The sequence below is a fragment of the Blennius ocellaris genome (genome assembly GCF_963422515.1).
Source record: "Blennius ocellaris genome assembly, chromosome: 4".
Taxonomy (NCBI): Eukaryota; Metazoa; Chordata; class Actinopteri; order Blenniiformes; family Blenniidae; genus Blennius; species Blennius ocellaris.
This window is the reverse complement of record NC_137653.1, coordinates 10,004,979-10,024,947: the sequence shown is the minus strand read 5'-3', so window position 1 is coordinate 10,024,947 and position 19,969 is coordinate 10,004,979. Positions and strand designations below refer to the sequence as shown.

General features: G+C 41.0%; 1 protein-coding gene across 1 annotated transcript in view; it reads right to left on the bottom strand.

Annotated features, from left to right (window-relative positions):
- Window positions 1-8,103: 8,103 nt before the first annotated feature.
- The window catches only part of ppp1r16b (protein phosphatase 1, regulatory subunit 16B), a gene marked incomplete at its 5' end in the record, with an annotated part of 62,348 nt that continues 50,482 nt past the window's right edge, over window positions 8,104-19,969 (bottom strand). The window contains 6 exons of the mRNA XM_080495575.1: window positions 8,104-9,378; window positions 10,003-10,150; window positions 10,309-10,438; window positions 10,828-10,903; window positions 10,999-11,124; window positions 18,260-18,384. Coding sequence (XP_080351701.1) covers window positions 8,905-9,378; window positions 10,003-10,150; window positions 10,309-10,438; window positions 10,828-10,903; window positions 10,999-11,124; window positions 18,260-18,384 — 1,079 coding nt within the window. The 3' untranslated portion in view covers window positions 8,104-8,904. The remainder of the gene's footprint in view (window positions 9,379-10,002; window positions 10,151-10,308; window positions 10,439-10,827; window positions 10,904-10,998; window positions 11,125-18,259; window positions 18,385-19,969) is intronic.

The window sequence follows — 19,969 nt, the reverse complement described above, 5'->3', positions numbered from 1 at the left end:
ATGTTACACTGAGCACGACTCTTTGGAAACATTACTAAGTTATATGTTGGCAGCATTTAGTGAGGTGATGACAAAATGATGAAAAACTGTTTTCTGTTCAGTTTATTCTTGCTTCCAGAGGTTGTTATTGCCTGCCTGAAGCAGCAGAATGGCCCTCTTCAGATTAATAAACAGCATTTCTACTGGATGCAGGTCTGGGCCCTTTTACTACCTGGTTGAAGGTCTTATAATGCTGTATCAGTCTGCTTTCGCATCCTTTAGAAGCTCTTAGAAGCATTATGTTGAGCTATATTACTGTAGATGAGAGGATGCAAAAGAGCATCTTTCCATACAAGATTAGAACAACACCTCAAACCATGACCATGTAAACATCAATTAGAATTAATATCTCCAACAATGAATATATGAACCTTGTGTATGTAATAGTTTAAGGTGGTACATAATCAAATACATAAACTAGAACCTTCACAGTGTTTCACAGGAGAAAGACTATGTCACATGTTAGCAGGAATGGATTTTGTTTTTTTCTGCTGTTATCTACAATTTACTATGGTCAGATTAAATATAGTCGCCCATCCCTCTTACAACGAATGCTAGCTTTCTTGTCTGATGTCATGTTACTGGCAGATAAGGATTCAGGCCAACGTCAACAGAAAGAAGATGCCGCAGGAGATTTGCTTCTTCCATTTAGTTTGACAAAGTATTTTATACCGTATCAGCAATCGGAGTCAGACTTCTCTTCGCTGCTTTTTATGTTTCCTGGGTACATTTGCAGAGCTGTGCAAAAAAAGAAATGTCAACAAATGCAAAACCATACAGGAAGTGGTGGGAAAGCACGAGATGAGAAATTTTGCCACTCTTTGAATGTGGAACCGGCGTTTTTAAGTGTTAAGAGAATACATAATGAATGTCTGTGTTCGGTGGACAAATAGATAGAGAAGTGTTTCTAAAAGAATCACGTCAAATTGTACACTGTACAATATAAAAACTACTTCTAAAAAGTGTAAAGATACAAACAAAAGTGCCTCATATTTAAGGGTGGAACAGAAACTGCACATAAAATCTTGACAGTGCAATCATTGTCCATAGGGAAATAAAGTCTTAAAATGTTAAGGATTTAAATGTTATTGCACAACATACAGTACAAGTGTTGCTTTTATGTCCACTTGTATCCAGAAAAGTGCTGCTTTGTAATGACATTTACACCATTTTCCATCCTTGAAGTGAAGTCGGAAAGAAAGGGGTGAGAGTGAGTAGGAGGCGAGATAAAAAGGGTGGCATGTTGGCGGGAAGCCATGAAAAACAGCCCACAGTCAGTGCAGCTGCAGAGCCTCTGACCTTTCCTCTGCAGAGCCACAGAATCAACTCGTGGGCTGATTTAAACTAGCTATTAATTTTAAGGCCCTCTTCAGCTTTGTGGCTTGGTGATATATTCTGGATGCAAGATAGTGAAACATTTCTTTGCCAGTGGGAGACTGTTCTGAATGTAAAAGTTAAGAAGGGACATCTGTGAGAAAAAGCCACTGGCCTGTTGAATTACTGTCTTGTCTCCTTCAGACAGAACTTAACCAGACATTTACTACAAATACAGAAAAGTACAGTAAAGTCTCATGAGCTGCAGAGCAGAAAATGAAGAGACCTTGAAATGCAACTCAAATGATTCACTCCTTGGAGTCTGAGATGGTCGTTCACATGTAATCTGTTAAATGCACTATGATTGCATTTTCTATAATTGCACTATGTTCATACATTCCTGCCCTCCTTATTCAGCAGCTTATTTCATTTGCATGGAATTTTTGATTCCAATTAAAATAAAGTCTCCTAATGTCTCCTGTGCCCTTAAATACAGCATGAATACATAACAAACAGCTCGGCTCACAAACTGTAGGCAGCTGTGGCTCAGTGGGTTGGCATCCACTTGCAAAGTTGTGGGTATGAACTCTGATCTATCACCATTGGTGAGTGAAAGCCTTTGGGACCGCACAAATGAAAAAAAAAAAGTTTTATAACTTAAATCCATTTACATCAAACTCAAACCTAAGAAAACTATTTTAATTATGGATATGTTGCATAATTCTTTTTCCCAACACAAAATCATTTGAATCGTGGTTGTGCAGTGGATGGCACTCTCGCGTCATAGCAAGGTCATAGGTTCTAATACCAGCTGGGCTTTTGCATGTTCTCCACATGTATGCGTGGGTTCTCTCTGGGTACTCATGTTTTCTCACAGTCCAAAAAAATAAAATATGTGATAATGTTGTCCTTGAATTGTAGGTGTGAAGAAGGATGGATGGATGTTTAGATGGCGTCAGTTTTATGGGATTTTTCTACCCTGTTGTAAAGAAAAAGGATAAAGACAAACACAAATTTCTTGCTGGAATATAATGATCTGACACTTATATAGCTGGTTAACCAGGAAGTGTTTCAATAATAGTCACCAGCACGTCCAACCATTTATCGATTATGGTAGTCATACTGCTGACCAGCTACACTGGCTTAAGCAGTTTTTCCAACTGGGTGCATTTTGACTTTGGAACTGCTGTCTGCATTCTTCTGTGTTTGATTAGTTAGTTTAACATCCAATAGACAACAGCAGCAGTGAGGATGATGTTGCTGTTCAATGAATCATCCTCACTTGATGATGATGGTCCTGGGATTGATTTGTCTCAACGGGTGTGGCCATTGAGCAAATTTGAGTCAGGCTTTTCAAATGAAATGAAAACTGGTATGACAGGAATGATAGAAAGTATTCAAGGTACAAACACAACTGGTATGACAACTGAACTGTTTAAGGTATAAACAAACACACACATGCAAACTGACTGCTTCAGCAGGAAGAGAGGGAGTAAAACAAAACAAACACTTTGTTCATGTGAAATTAAATTCTGGTTTGTCATATTATACATGGGTATGGACACAGGAAGCGGATTCGCTCTGAAAGCCAGTTTAGTCATTTAAATACAGTCAAGTCATCGAGTTGCTATGAACTAAAATGTACTGGTACAACTACAATTGTAAACCTGGGCTTGTAAAATGGTCAAACTACTCCATTAATCAGAAGACTGTGCAGCACAGACGTGGACACAAGAGTGAAACAACCACACACTAAACTGTACACAGACCGCGGATGTGAAAACCAGTCATGGACTACAACTAGAACTTGAACACCATGAAAAACAAGCACCACCAGGGACGTTGGATGGAATACAAAATTAGCAAAAAACATGGAGCCAAAATACCCAGAACATGACATATTCGTGGTCTTAAAAATTGCAACGCTTATTGTTTTAAGAAAATATATCTCAGTTGACTCTGGAAACTAGTAAGTCAAGTTTATTGAAACGATCCAACACTTTGTCAGGTTTCCTACACAACTGAGGGTCGATTTGTTTCAAGGCTTTTAGGGATGATAGGGTGTACTGAGTGTCCATAGTTACTTCTGTAATCTATTTTGTGTTCTATGACTTCCAAGAAAACAGCCATTCATCCTTCAAAGGACGGATATCCAGTCCTTCACAGGACAAAGACAGAAAGACAGGCAGTCACACACCTGCAGGACATTTGACTGTAATGCGGATGTTCGAATGTTCTGCTGTGTCATCAGCATAGTGGGTGGAATTAGTCTTGTAAATTCAGGACAAATGAAACATTAAAGCTCTGTTAAGTCCGGGGGTTCCTGGGAACCGAGCAGACGCTCTGACCACCGAGCCATCCCTCCATCTATCACTTTTATTTTGGCCAGCTCTTCTCTCATGAGCCGGCGAGGGGGCTCTGTCGCTGTGGCTTCCTCCCAGCTCTTGGCTGATTGAAAGGCCTGCCAACCACCAGTCACTTGCATGCCTTCTGTCTTTCTTCACTGTAAACATCTCCTGTCCGATCATGTGGTCAGTGTCTAATCGGCTCCTAGCGTCCATTCATTTTTCTCGCTTTATGTTTCTGCATTCCCGGCTGGTTCCCGCCGCCTCCGTTCAGCATCCCTCTATGTACACAACCGGCTGAGTGGTCAGTATGTGTCTATGCGCCATCTGGAGCCGATCCAGTATGCCCTTCACTGGAGAGCCCTGAAGAACTGGGACCAGAGCCAGCTGGCCTGCACTCACTACAGCAAAGACACAATGGCAAAGCCAGGCAGCACAGAGGAGCCTAATGCAGGCTGGATCATGTGTTTTTACCACCATTGTGCTCCTTTCTGTCTATATATGCTCAATCTTACCGAGTGTGTCCAAAGGGAACTCCAAGTGAAAGGTTGATTGGTGTAATATACATCAAGGCCTGATGTGAATGTTTGACAAATTACAAACTGTTTGCATTGCTGGTTTACTTTACACATTGTCGAGATAACATAATAATATCTTATGAGCATGTAATGCTCTGCAAACTTCTAAATTCCTCATAAAGACACTTCACCCCTTATCAACACGGCACTCCTTCAAAATCAGTGTTAAACAGACATTAAGGAACCAGTAGCCAGCTGCTCTAAACTGTCCCTCAGCAGAGGCTGAAAGTGGAGCAGGCACACTGACCATGACTCAAAATAAAAACGAGGACACATAAAGCAAACACCTTTTTTTTCTAAACTGGCTCCTTTGGTTTCTTCTGCAACCTCACTGACATGTATCCAAGCAACAGCCTGATGTGTGCAGACTGGAAATGGTGACCTTTGCTGACCCTGCAGTCAGAGAATGAAAGGAAGTGAAAAATGGAAAAAAAAAAAAAAATACAAAAAAATTAATATATATATATATATATATATATATATATTATCGGTGAAAGAAGCAGTTTCACACAGACCCTGACTGCTGCGTTCTGAAGGACGATTTCTGCTCATCTCAGAAAAATGAAATAACTTAAAGTAACCTGAGTTATAAACTGTGAGAGCTGTTAAGGCATGCAAACATGAAATCAAAAAAGCGTATTTTACATTTGCCATTGTTCTATAATTCAAATTGTTTTATAAACAATGAGATCGTGCCCCAATATTTAAGAACAGCATAACAGCACTAAAATGCTACTTATAAAAATGAGTTCCATAGATGTCAAACCAACTATAAAGAAAAATTCAAATGTTGTCGATTCCTGTTTTAATAAGTTTAGATGGTTTTGGTTCAAGTTTGTTTTGGGGACGTGTGTGTGTGTGTGTGTGTGTGTGTGTGTGTGTGTGTGTGTGTGTGTGTGTGTGTGTGTGTGTGTGTGTGTGTGTGTGTGTGTGTGTGTGTGTGTGTGTGTGTGTGTGTGTGTGTGTGTGTGTGTTTCTCCGGTTTCCTCCTGCCATTTCCTTTTGGTGCAGGTTCATAAATCCTTGATGGACTGGTGATCTGTCCAGAATGTAAACTGTGTTTGGAATCTGCTGCAGGTATCTATGACCTTAAATTGAATAAAACAATTGTTTACAGAAGAGAGATGGCTGGACATTATATCTAGACATGTTACACCATCGTAAATGTCACGCTGCCACGCTCTCAGATGTGCCGTCAGTGAAACGCAGAGCAAACCTGACAAAACTAACTCAGAGGAGGCCAGGTAAAATTCTCAAAATATACAATTTATTCAAAATATGTGAATGCATCCATCAATATATTCCAGTAATTACAAAATCAGTAGTTTTTCTTTCTACATAATTGCATCCTCACAGACGAGGAGGCGTGCAGTCAAACACAAGCCTTTCGCCCCACGAATACGAGAACATAGTTTCCTTTAAAACAGCTGGCCGTTCCCGTCTGGCTCGCACTGACCAGGAGTCACAGCTCAGTGCTGGTCAGCTGTGAGAGTTTCATTGGGCGGGTTTACAGGAGCTCAGACTTGAATGAATATCAGCTGACTGATTCCTAGACGACACCACAGCTTTGGTTCCTTCTCTTTAAAAAGAAGTAAGTTATGATCTCATTGACATGTATTGTACTTCCTCATATAGAGTTGAAAAACAAACTGACCTTTGCAGTGAAATTGTGCAGAATATTTCCACCACTCGACTCGAATCGCTGAGAAAATCAACACGTGTGCCTAGGATAACCTGTGTACTTTGCAGGATTTGATTTGGACGACTGAACACTGATTTCAGTATTTCTCCTTACATGCCAAAGTCGGCTGACACTGATCAGCAACTCTTCCTATAAGATTCTGAAAGGTAACAACACAGATGTGTAAATGCCGGTTATGGAAACAGATAAGAGCGATACCAATACAGACATATTTACAAACTCTGTACAAATATTTGACACTGTACAGCTCATGTGGGAACAAAGTGGGACAAAATTGCATTATGGGTAATCACATTATTTGCGGTTGGAAAAAAAAATTAGCAATTAATTTCTAAAGAAAAGGCAAATAAAAACGAAAACAAAAAAACCAACGTTATTTTATGAAAGATTATTTGGCACTCAAGACTGGACGACTGGCATCCACTTTCTTATAGAGGGTTGGATCATAAGATTAATGCCAAATATTCATAATACCAAACTACATATTTCAGTTATTTAGAGAGTGGAGACAGAGGCAGATAGCCTGGCTTTTTCCAAAGAAAGACCAATCTGCATTACTATTCCCCCCCCAAAAAAAATCACTGATATTGACTTGTGATTTCTTTTGTTTATTTTATCAATATTTCAATATATCAGAAGAGCCTTATGACATTTTCAGGGCCTAATTACATCTGTGATGAAGAAAACAAAGACAGAAACAAGGGAGTTTCCTGAAATATGAATGAAATGAACATTTTTAGTATAAGTGCGAACATTTCTTACACGGTGTCTAAATCAAACGGACAGACTAACACTCTGGAGTCACAACAACTTTCTACAGCTTGAGCACCTTGTCTGGAGAGCAGATCTCTTTGTATCGATACAGAGGTGGCGAGGAGGCTTTGAAATGTTCGAGTACTTTAAAAAATGACATGACAATGATGTGAGCAAAAGAGAAATGTATAAACACAGCTGCAGCTGTAATTCAAAACCAGAATGACTCAGAACAGCTCCCATTTATTTGGAAATTGACTCATTGCATTGTTGAAATTTACGTTTGCTTTGAATGATTTACTGTTTCCTGTGAAAAGAAGAGACAAGAATGTAGGAGGTGTTTCCTGAGCAGAGTTGTTGTTCATGTTAGTACTTCCAGATGTGCTTTTTTTCTGTGGTTGGAAGCCAAAATCAACAAGATCTGGCATGTCCCATTAATGCTCTGTGGATTGTATTTTATGTAGTTCCGTTTTTCAAATTTATTTGATACATTTGATTCATCAAGTTGGTTTTTGTTTTTCATTTTGTGTAAAGCACTTTGGCCCTCTATGTTTCATTAAAAATATAAATACAAATCTGAAGGACAACCAGGATACCTTGAATATTGAGATTAAAAAAAAGTTAATACGCTCAAGTCAATTCACGCATTCAGCTTATTGAAATGTATGCCGTCGGTCTTTTCATGTAGTTCCTATAATGATTATGTCCAAAACCTTTTCAGACTTACACTGCGTGTGTATTTTGTGTTACACTTGTGATGCATTCAAGGACATCTGATGGAGTTGTATGGGTTCGCTACATACCGAATACATGTGGAGATCAATGCTGAAAAAAATGGAGGCATTAATGTTTGTTGTGTGTTCTCAGAACTACTGGCAATAATTAATTACATAACAATTAAACATTACTGGTATGAAAACAAATACAGTGACAGGGAGAAGGTAGAGCCATACAATGGCCACCAGGGAAAAAAAACAAAATATGAACAAATAACAGTGTTATTTGTAGTGACACAAGTAATTCTCCATCCCAGTAGGGTGGTTTGATGTTTTATAACACACAGAAACACCATCTTCACTTTACGATTAAAATGTTTAATGTCAGAAGGTGCTTGACTAAAACGAAAACAAAAAAAAACAATCTCTTTCTCTCTTTCCCCAACTCATCTCATATCGCATTCACACTCTTCACATGGCTTAAAAATAATAAATACACTCAACATCAGGAATCATAATAAAACTTTTTTAAAACACAATAATTTCATAAATAAAGAAATGTACAGTCATTTTCAACCATGTTTGCTTAAATTATCTATAGGATTGAGCACAAAGTGGATTATGCATAAAAACAAAGCATAACGTGTCAGTTTAGGTTTTGATATGTGAGGACGGTGAGGCGAGATGGTGACATTAATGAACACCAGTGCAGAACTTTATCCTTCCTGTTACCTCTCTGTAAAAGCAATCGAGTGGTTTAACACTGTTTATGGCATTCCTTCCCTTTACTTTTGCAGGCAGTGAACACAAAAAAAAGGCGCCACGAATCGCTTTCTGCTACAGTTTGCGTGTCCCCGACAGCTTGTTGTACACCGTGGTGTAACACTGCATCTTTTGACCACCGGGTTCCTGTTCCATCTGGAAATGTCAGGAATGTGGCAGACAAAGCAGAGCGCTGCAGTCTGACGACGGTGGGGGGTTCATCCTGGAGGAAATGAGGCCTAATGACAAGACGAGAAGTCATTTGTTGTGGGAAACGGCTTTCTTGTTTCCGTCTGCGTCTGTGAGCAGAACATGCAGTGCCTTGCAATCGCCTCACACTCTCCCGATGCTTCCTGGGTAAAAAACTTCCCCTGAATCGACTTCCGTTTCAAGCCGTCTTTTAAGAGAAACTCCATGAAAATGGAGGGGGAACTCATCCCAATGACACTGCTCCTCCTCCTCTTCCTCTCTGCTACATTTACAACTTGCCAGCGTTCGGGGAAGGCGCCTCCTTCTGCGGCAGGAGTCACAGGTGAAGAAGGTGCAAGGAGAAGCCTTTCAGCGCTTCCTCGTTTCACCATCTTCGATGGTGGAAGTTTAGAGTTGGAAAGGAAGAGGGTGTTGAGGCTCCCCGTTTCCTTCCTCCCTGCTCCAGCGTTTCCTTTCGTTTCCTTCCACTCCCGTGAGCCCGGACGCTACGACACGCAGCAGCAGGTCCGCACCTTCGGTTGCTCGTCCTCCACCGGCTGCTTCAGTCTGAGCAGCGGCGGGTCGCCGCTGGCCGGCGTGTAGTAAACCGCATTGCCGTTGGAGGACACCAGCGGCATGCGGGGGTCCTCCGAGTTCATTTTGGCATCGACGAAGGAGTCCGTGGAGCCGTTGCCAAGGTGACCGTTGAACAAGGGGTGATTCAAGAGCTTGGCGGCGGCCCTCTGCTTCTTGAGCTCCGACAGAGTCTGCGGACGCTCTCGGGGCCACGCCTCCTCCTGGCAGGGCTGCATGCCGGGGATCACGGCGCCTTTATTAGTCGATGGCGTGTTGCCGTTGGATGGCGGCTGAGGGGGCATCGACGTGGTGGTGGAGATGAGGCCATTCTGCTTGTTGCTGTCTTTGAGGATGGTGGGCAGCTTGGACTTGTCTGGCAGCTCCACGGCTACAACAGGCCGGACCTGCAGGACATCAACCACCATTACTTTACGCCATAAGGCTTCTCTTTTAGATCAGTGAAGACAGTGTTGCTCCGCTTGCTGCGGCACAGATCAAATATCTTTGATCTGCTTCCCAGGATATCGATTTTAAACATAAAAAAAGAAGTGTGAAGCCAATTTGTTTTGTCTGGTGTACAGAAATGACTCCCAGGAAACAGCTCTTCATTACATCCCAAGAGTTATGTCATGATAAAAAGCTGAAATGCACTTTGAGCAACACAGTTTGATAAAAATCTGTTTTCTTAGATTTTTTTTTTAGAAGTGTTTAGATTATACAAAGGTAAGGTGACAGCTAATGACAGTAAAATAGTAGCAACAAAAGCCAGTAGTTTTTGTGTGTGGTCACACTTGACTCTTTACCACTGACACTCCATCATCATGTAGATGTGGAGAACCAATATGTGGCCTTCTGCTATCAAACACCCTTGTTCTCATGTTTAAAGTGTCCCACAGATAATATGCAAATAGTTTAAAAAAATAATAATCACTAAATCAAACCAACAAAAGCCAATAACCATGGCAGATCCAGTGCATTCATAGACCTGATGATGTTCCAACCAGCAATTATAATAAAACAAATCTTACATTAAGCACTTGAGTATTTTCCTGATCGGACTCCTTCTCCTTTTCATCTTCCTCCTCTCTCCCTCCCCTCCACACGATGGCCTCGGTCTCGTACTCCTTCCGACATAAGTTGTGTCTGTCAGACAGGCTGGCTCGCCGCACCACTTTTCTGTGGAGACGAGGGAAGTTCTTCAGTCAAACAAACTGCTGCAATAAGAATACAAACCCAGGTCCTGAAAACTGAATCTAAAGACTGATGAGCAGTCATGTGGGACATTGAGACAAATGTTGTAGTATGCATAGAGACCAGCAGATGTCAGCACTTACCCACGGCTGCCTGCGCTGGAGGTCCGCCTGCACAGTGAGGTCTTGTGTTTGAGCTGCGACTTCATGATAATGTCATGCTTGTGTTTGAGATCCAGCAGGATGGCTCTGAACTCCTCATCCTCACACAGATCTTGGAAGAATGGAGAATACACGGGTGTCAGCTGCTTTCAGTGTGGGTCACACACATGGCTCTCATGCCTTTAGTTTAACAATACAAGTGAAAACAAACTGCACGTGAATAAAGACAATCCTTGATTAGGTTAAGTTCTTATATTTTTACCACTTTAAAGCTACTAGGCAGCATTACCGCGGGATGCGTAAACATTTAAAGTAAGTAGAAGTGAACACTCTTTTAGTTTTCCCTTCAGAAACACCTTGACCTGCAGTTCAAGGGAAATTAGCCTCCTATTGTACACGGGCACTAATGGAAGAAGCTGGAAATGAACCCCTGCTGAGACGGGATGTCGGCTTTCTTAACCCCCCCCCCCCACTGGCTCGAGTGCTGAGGTGTTAAAGTACCAATGGGCGTCTCGTCGAGGAAGGTCTTGGCATTGAGACTGGCTCCATGGGATACCAGCAGCTCAGCCACATGCATCTGAAACAAAAACAACACATTAGGCTTAACGGCTTCAAAATCAGAAGCATTCGATTCGAGCGTGCTCATCTGTTTCCAGCCGTGTTTTACCTCACCTGACCCCAGCACGCTGCTGCATGAAGTGGCTGCCACCCGTCCGAATCCCTCAGGTCCATGCGAGCACCCCCCTCCAGCAGCAGCTCTGCAGCCTGCACGTAACCGTTCGCCGCTGTGATGTGGAGCTGCAGGAGCAGAGAAGAGGCACTCAGATTTCTGCAGCACACAGGACTCCTAATAGATTTGCTTCATGCATTGAAATCCCAAGTGGGTGTCAGAAAGGGTTCTAAAGTCAATGCCAATTGTTGACCTCAAAACCCCGGTAAAACTCTCAGACTTCATGGTGGCTTCTAACGTTTGACTTAAGTAGAAATGTCCGGAAGGATTTTTAATAATTCATGAAATTAAATTCCCCACACTGTAAAAAAAAAAAAAAAAAAAAAAGGGAAAAAAAAGAAAAAGAAAGGAGGTCAGTTTAATTCCATTGCAGTCAAACTTAGTTTTTTTAACAGATCACTTTTCCTGATTGTTTCATGAACGGAACGCCTGAACTCATAAAAGCAACTTCTGCCGTTAACTGCCTGAACAGACTGCTCATTAACAACACTGTGAATCAGTCTTATGAGACACATCCAACTGCACTCTACTTGCGTCGTCTTCCATAAGAAAACTTGTGAAAGAGCAATAATAAAGAAGCCTGAAACTAGTTTCATCGTCCTCATATTACACTCATGGCATCAAAACTCCTTTGCAAGTAAGAGTGAAAAAAACATGCCGTGGAAATAATTTTGGTCTTTATGTAGTTGATGTGTTGAAAACACAAAACAATACTGCAATGCATTTTATGTATTACAGTAATAATAATAACAGCTTTATTTTGAGGAGCAAGGGAAAACTTTTTTTAATGTAGTTTCCCGCAGAGAAATTTGTTTCTGTTTTAGTAAGAAGTTGGTTTCAGAGGTGATTTCAGGACAAATTATGTTTGAAAACCAGGTTTTTAGTGTATAACTGTATCCTCTGTTTCAGTTTGCTGCTTCATCAGACATGAGTCAGTTGCAGGTTGGTTTCTTTCATGCTTTAACACAGTGATGCTCAACAGGTGGATGATGACCCAAAAGCGGGCCACTCTATTTTTCATATTGGCAGGAAAACACAATTTAGTCTGTTGAAAAAAATGTTTGATTTGGTGAAGAGTATTGGTTTCACTTTAAAATTAAGCAAACAACAGAATACAAATATTAATATTTCTTTCTCTACATTTGCCGATTACTAAATGGATATCTTGCGGTAACGAACTACGTCAGGTTCAAGCTGCAACCTGTCCCATTGAGTAGATCTGACAGACCACTTGACAACCACTAGTTTACACTTTAAATGATTACATACAAGTAGCATCTGGTTTAAATCTTCTATGTTTTGAACAGGCTTGTGTGATGTCACCCTGCTTGTTCAGGAGCGCGATGGAGCCAAGATTCTTAAACTCACTGAGAGATATTCCTAGTGTAATGAAGGTTAATAAATAAATGAAATTAGAAAAAAAACTAGGTCTCTGCAGCTGAAGTGGACTCAAAGTGAGCACCTGCGGTTTAAAACCTGCTCCTGCTGCTTTGAGACGGCCGACTCTGCAGCTCACAAATTCACTCGTAGCAGGAAACAATTACACAGAACCAGGAGCTGTAAAGAGTGGATCAGTGCACACACACGCTTATCATGTCTATATAAACAGGATATGAATTCCAGTGCTGAACTCTTAACCCTCACTGAACTGCCTGGATTCAACTGATAAAGCTACATGCAGCTCAAACATTATGATCTTCGTGTTTCTAATGGAACCAAAAGAGTTGGGCGGAATTTTAAGAGAGCTTTGTTTACGCACAACTAAAATATTTCTAATTTCCAAAAAAGACTTATGATTGGGGTGGCACAGCGCCTTCGTGGTTACCACTCTTGCCTCACACATGTCTGGTTAGAGTCTGAGTTTGGGAGCATTTCTACATGTAGTTTGCAATTTCTTTGCCTGTGCATGCATGAGTTTTCGATATAATTTGTTACTAAAGATCAATGTGAGCTTGTGTGACTGACTGTCTCTCTGTATTTGTCCTGTGTTGGACTGCTGACTTGTAGAGAGTGATCCTACCTTCACTCATAGTTGTTTCAGGTCTCCTGAACTGGAAAAAAAAAGTATATTGAAAATGGTTGAATGAAATGGCACTTGGTAATTATTTAAAATGTTCAAGCCATCTCGAAAAAGTTCTAATCTGCTCCTGATCACTTCTATGATATGTAAATAGATGACTAATAAAGCTTTACACGGCATGTTGAATGAGAATCTGATAGACCAACTGCAGTTCCTGTCAATCTGTCGTGTTTTTATTCAGCTTTTCAGTTTTCTTGGGAAAATGCTCTTTTCGAAATGAACAAAGGCAGGATTTTCATGGTTACCATGTCGATAACCTCCGACCCCACTCAAACTTTGGTGTGTGAGGAGGAATAATATCACGGTTGAATCATACCTGCTTTGAAATACCAAGCAGGTTTTCACAGAGTTTCACTGCAGGAAGGAGCCGAGTGTGAGTGGCTGCTGATTTTAATCTCTGTTTTCGGTATTGCTCTCAGTTCTGTTACAAACGGAAGGTGGGTTCACACACGCTCCAGGTTAACTCAAGACAGGAATGTGCAGAATCAGTGATTGATAAGGTCAGGATGTGCTGCTGAAAAAAAAAATCACATCATTTGTGTGACCATCATGCTGCTTTTGCTTCATGAGTATTACAGAAAAGAGAACGGAAGGAAGAATATGAGGTACTCCTTTAAATATCCGCAGTCATCTTTTTAAAAGGCCTTTTGGAAGGCTAATCGCTTTTCATTTAAATAATTTATTTTTGAACGTCTATGAAGAATTAATTCAGTCACATCGATTTACGACATCAGCCTATTTCTCAGGTACCTGAGATATTCAATACCAAGGTGCCACAACAATAGAGCGTTTTTGAGGGATATGAATGATTCTCAGGTCAGTCCTGTCCCACAGCACTGAGCTCTGTCTGGTTTTATGCTTTTCGTTGAACACACTTCAACCGTTTCAGGCTCTTAAAGTATGTGACCACACATGGATTATGGAGAAGAGGAAGTCCTCTCACTGACATCTCTTTGAACGGGATATCCACTCAGTTTTATCCATCACAGTTCTTTCACATGCCTCAAGAGGCACTGCAGGAGTGCTTTGTGGCTCTAGGAGGAGCACTGCAGAAAATCTGACTCTGCATTGTCGGGTGAGATTGACGTTAAAGAGAAACCATATTATCATCTGTGGATGCTGTTGAATGTCAAATCCAAAGCTGTATCGCATACAGAAGAAACCATGTTCTATCCAAAAATGACTTGATCTGTAAAATAATTCAAAATCCAAGTGAAATATCAAGAATCTAAATGTCTTTTTCATGAGAAATGTGAAGACTGGCTGCAGATTTGGACTGTAGAAGTGAAGAAAGAGCTGAGCTGTAGAGCAAACACTCTGTTTACCGACATCCTCACCATACCTATGACTACTGAATGAATTTTCCTCACGAGGTGGTGGTTACAATATCATTTTTGTGATACAGTGAGATGATCGACATTCTGGGAGAGACTCACTACTTGTCCAGAGTGAGAGGAGCCAGTTGAGGTCATTCATCCAATAACGATGCCTCCTGGTGACTCTGTTGGTCTGGGAGAAGCTTGGGGTCCCTCCAGAACAGATGGAGTTGCAGGATTGTGCAGATTTTTCTTTAATTTAAAGATTTACATTGCAGCTCCATGTAGTTTGGAGGTGGAAACTTATGGATTTTGCATCTTTTTACTGGTCGGCAAGTCATTTTAAACGATTTTGACACACTGGGATGAGAGCGGCCCTCCTTTTATATACCAGTAACATGATGCTAAACCACATACTGCATCCATCACAGCAGTGTGTCTTCATAGTAGAGGAGTCTGGGTGTTGAACTGATGTGTCTGCAGACCTAAACTGTCTTCGCATACAAAATAAAATGCTTAAAGAAGTCACAGGACCGCTGACATCATACATGAGATAATAATGGGACAACATCACGCTTCCAAAACCTCAGCAATGGTCTCCTCGCATCAGATATTTGATTCGCCGTCATCGTTGTATTCTAAACAAAACAAGTTTCTGATATTTGCCTCCATCCTTGCATTCTGTTTACACGCCATTCAAATTTTTTGAGGAAATGTTTAAAATTGTTTGATTATTTATTTTACTGTCGTTAGTGTCTGTGCATTTCATAAAAAAATTTCTGACTTCACATTGGGAAAAAATCTCTGGTCTCTTGGCATTTGATGAATCAGCTTACAAGCGCTTGACAAAAAAAAAAAAAAAATCCCCAACTGTTCCTGCACCTCAAAACAAGGCCACAGAATGTATCTCACAGGACAACAAAGGATTATAGTTACGTAACTTCCTCCCAGTTCCAGGTCCCTTCCACTCTGCTCTGCCAGCGATTTTAATAAGGCATGCTCTAGTTTGCTTCATCATGCTCGAATGGAGATTAAGTGAATGCATGAAGAAAAGGGGCAAGCAGCTCGATCAGACGATCTGTAGTAAGACTTTAAAGATCAACAAGGTTATTTTGGGAAACTACCGCCCCGTAGCTATTTTCGTCCAGTGATCCGTCACTGTGTTTCCCCAGTGGAGTTAATCCCCGATACATAATAAAGGCTTCATTTAATCCATCTGACATTAAACACCCTACTTAGGAAATTACATGCTGACGGTTTTTATTGCGCTGCTCACTAGTGCAAATTTCAGATCAACACTGGGAGTCCACTTCTTTTTCCAAAGTTTTTTGTGCCGCATTTTTCTTTCAAAGATATTTTATGAAGAAGGAAAAAATACAAAAAACTGAGTGCCACCTGCAGAAGTTGTCTATGGTGTCATGATTTTATAGGGGAGTTAGAGAAGAGGCAGCTAATAAACAGCTTCATGCAGTGATGCCGCAGGAGCTACGTTGCGCTTCAACGTATGCAGCGAGATGCTGAAGATAATTTCCTGGAGGTCTGCTTTGGGTATGAGTGCCAGGTACATCACCGGGGTCAACAAAGTTATCCATAGAGTGGGAAGTGTCCGGAGACATTTCAGTCAGTGCGGGGCGGGAGGTCACTAAACAACCTGCTGTATTATGGACAATCCACACATTACAGGCACGGTGGAGCTCAGCAGACTCCAATAGTTCCACTGACACAATTATTGGTGAAGAACTGATGAATAATTCCATGAATATGGGTTTTCTAATAACATTTCCAGTCTTATCTTCTGTCATGCTTTTCAGTCAGTTTTTTTTTTTTTAATGAATCTTGTTATAGTTCCTCTTTATGTGCTTTTTACTGCCACTCCAGTTTTATTGCAGTCTAATGCTCTGTAAATCATCACCATTACGTTACCGTCTATGATTTGCATTCACAACAAGTTAAGTCATATATCTGCACCACTTCATAAAACGATACAGCGGATGTGCCGTTAAAAGGTTCTAATGGGTTTTTAAATATGTGATTAGCCTGAAATGTTCACAACGTCACGAGGTGTAATTTTTTTAAATGGCAAATTCCATAATGCGTGTGTGACATTTCAGTAACATCCCCTCGGTATTAATCCCTGTGACAATGTTTAATTATTTCTATATCACTTGGTTCAGTTCTTATAAACAAGGAAAGATTAAAAAAAAAATATTGGCTTCAGCACAAAGCACAAAAAGAGGATCATTGTCTTTTGTTGTCCCAGCGGTTGTGATTTAGCTCGAATAACATGACTGCAGTGACCTGGAAGAAGGCTCCATTTCACAGTTCACAGGCTTCAAACACAACGGCAGTCTTAGCTGGTTCCAGTCTGATGCAGCTGCATTTCTACATGCAGCACCTTCACTCTTCATACCGCAAAGTTACGTGTACTGAGCACACATGAGCATGTTAGACCTGAAAGTGGCGGCTGAGACGAAGCTGGCCGTCAAGCCGTTCTGGCAACAAACAATGTAATAACGGGCAATGACTTAAGGTTATTAGCTGTGTTATTATTATACTATTTAAGCAGCCTTAGCATACATTTGCTTTTGTATTGTCACATATATACAAAGTTAAGTATATGCATAACAGGTACTACAATGAGAAGAATAGACTGTAGCATAATAGAATGTATGAATATGGTGCAATTTAATAAAAAGTGCCACCAATATGTTACAAATACATAAGTAGGACTCAATTTCTTGCCAATAAAAGATTTTCATGCTGATCTCAAATATAGAAATGAAAATAGATTGTTGGTGGTGGAAATGGCTCTGAAGGTTGAGCAGGTCATCTTCTTATCTCCTTGTAAGCAGGTGACCGCCCTCTTGCCTCACATCTCTTACAAAATGTCCTTGAGCAAGGCGTTGAATTAAGATTGCTCCCAATTGTGAGCAAGCCCCTTGCATGGCTGCTGCTCCTGGTGATTGTGTGTGTCTGTGCTTGTGACAATGTGTGATAAAAGGTGCTCTATAACTTACTGTTTATCAAGAGTTGCCACAAAACCTTGCCTCATTAGCTTTGAATCCAGTTGGGGGACGTTCTGTGTGGCGTTTGCACGTTTCTCCAGTGCAAATGTAGGCTAATTTACAAGTTCTATAGTCCCCTCCTTCAGTCCAAACACCTGTATTTGAACTTATTGTAGAGTCTGAACTTGCTTGTAGGTATGAATGTCCGTGTGTCTTTATCTCTGCATTTATACTGTGATGAACTGGCACCATGTCCAGTGTGTGCTCAGTTTTAACCCATCGTTACCCTTGATCAGTGTCACGCCCCCACTAGTTAGATCACACTGCACAGAAGCTGGATGGAGAAGTTGTGAGTAAACACACACATGCATCAAGGCACAACAAAGGACTCAGGGTTGATTTAGTGTTGAGGTATAATCCATGCATTTTATAAAGCTTCATAGAAGACGGATGGCTGGATGGAAGAAGCTACACACAGTTAAAGAAGATTTATAGCTCCAAAGCACAAATATATTGTTTATCCTTTAAAAAAAAAAAAAAAATTAAGAAAGCTGGAGGAAGCTGAGTTAGTGTTTGCATTAATAGTAAACTATCAGGATATCTACTACATCATGTTTATTATGACTTCAAATTCACAGTATACTGTATATTTATGCCTGTATATCTTGTTTGATGTTTTTTATGAATTTCTTTTCCCCGTGGGAACTGAATGTAACCCCAGTGCTCGTTTTACAGCTGAAATGATGAAGGGACTTGTTTTAAACTGAGTTTTAGGGAAAAGAAAATATGAACAAACGCTCACCAGTGTGGCTCCCTGGGAGTCCTGCTGGTTGACCTCCTCCCCTTGTCTCACCAGTTCCTGAATGTCTCCCAGCATCCTCCTCTCTGTTGACGCACGCGTCTCGTTGATCATCTCCTGGGTGATGCCTGTCAATCAAACAAACGAGCGGGCGCAGAGTTAATGATGAGGGAGACTGGTTTTCCTCTCCCCTGTCAGCTTTGATACGCAGAAAACAACCGCAGCGAGGTGACATGGACAATTTATGATCAAGAGACACACGGAGGGACAGAAAGGCGTCTTGGGGATGATGAAGCAGGGATACAACACGCAGAAATAAATTAAAAGAGCGACAGTTCTATTGGGAAAGCTGTCTGGTTTGACATCAACGCCTTCTTTTAAATTACAAAGGGTGTTTTCTGTTAGCTGCAGTTCATGGTTTCTACAATAGCTATTTATCTGCTGATAAAAATCAGCTTTTGTGCTTTAAACAAAGTAGAACTTTATAAGTTTTACCAGCAGACAAACAGTGATAATATTGTGCTGATAGCAATGAGAACCAAACTTCAAGCAGGTGTCAAATATATTCAATGTCAATACAAAGCTTATATCAATATAAAACCTTTATACGTGCTATGATTTATTTGACAAATGGTGTTATGAACAGCTTCCACTGTAGTCTGGTCTCATGTCATACAGTGAGAAGGGTCCTCAGACAACCACTGACACTGATTAAATTATTCTCGGACTCCTCACTATACTGTTGCTATGAGCTGCAGCCTTTAACAACAAATAGAAATGCTGCAGATACAGCAACCTGACATGCTAATCAAGGCTACACCAGTGGGAAATTATCTCAGTGAACATGAATGATGCAAGAAGGATCATCTGGTTCAGATCCTTTATGACCGCAATAGTGATGCCAGTCCGTACGATGAAATACAGGCTAAAGTAGCTATTAGTATCTCGTAGCTATTGAAAGTGATAACATCTCAAATGGCGTTTCATGTGTAGCTATAGGAATGTGGGAATTTTGCACAAAACTGTATTTTTAAAGAAAAAAGTTTGTTTTGGGAGTCTTTTCAAGTGAAGAAATAACAAGATCGATAAAGTTTGCTTTCATGCAGCCTTTTCTCGCCATCCTTTGGCGGATATCTGTCGAGTCTGGCCCAGTCGGAGCACAGGTGAGTCACCACATCTCTAAATTTCCGCCTTTAATCCGCCGCCCTTCTGCACGGCAGGACTCAATACTGTGACCGCCACACTCCAGTGAAGAACTTATCCTCACACGGCTCAGCGGTAATGTGCTGTGCAGCCCAGCAAATTGAAAGAAGTGTCAGATTAACAATGGTGGAAACAGGCTGTCAGTCAGAGCAGAGACTCTTGTACTCTTAACAGCGTGATGGAGCTGAGGTGCACTTCAGAGTGAATCTGATCTACAAACATCTCCAATCAGTCCAAATGTTAATACAAAATAGTTTTCATTGATTTGCCGCTGTAAAGGTTGAACTGAAAATGAAGGTAGTAACATCTATTCTGTCAGATGGGGGGGGGGGGGGGGGGCAGTCCACTGAAAATGGTCACTTTTGACATAAATTGCAGAGGCAGACAGGCGTCACCTGACTGGGCATATTTCATTGTCAGGATTTCAGCACTACGACCTTTCCCATGACACAGGGTAATAAATTGGGAAAGTAAAGCTGGAGGCAAGTCTCCCCTTTATTCCTCTGGTGT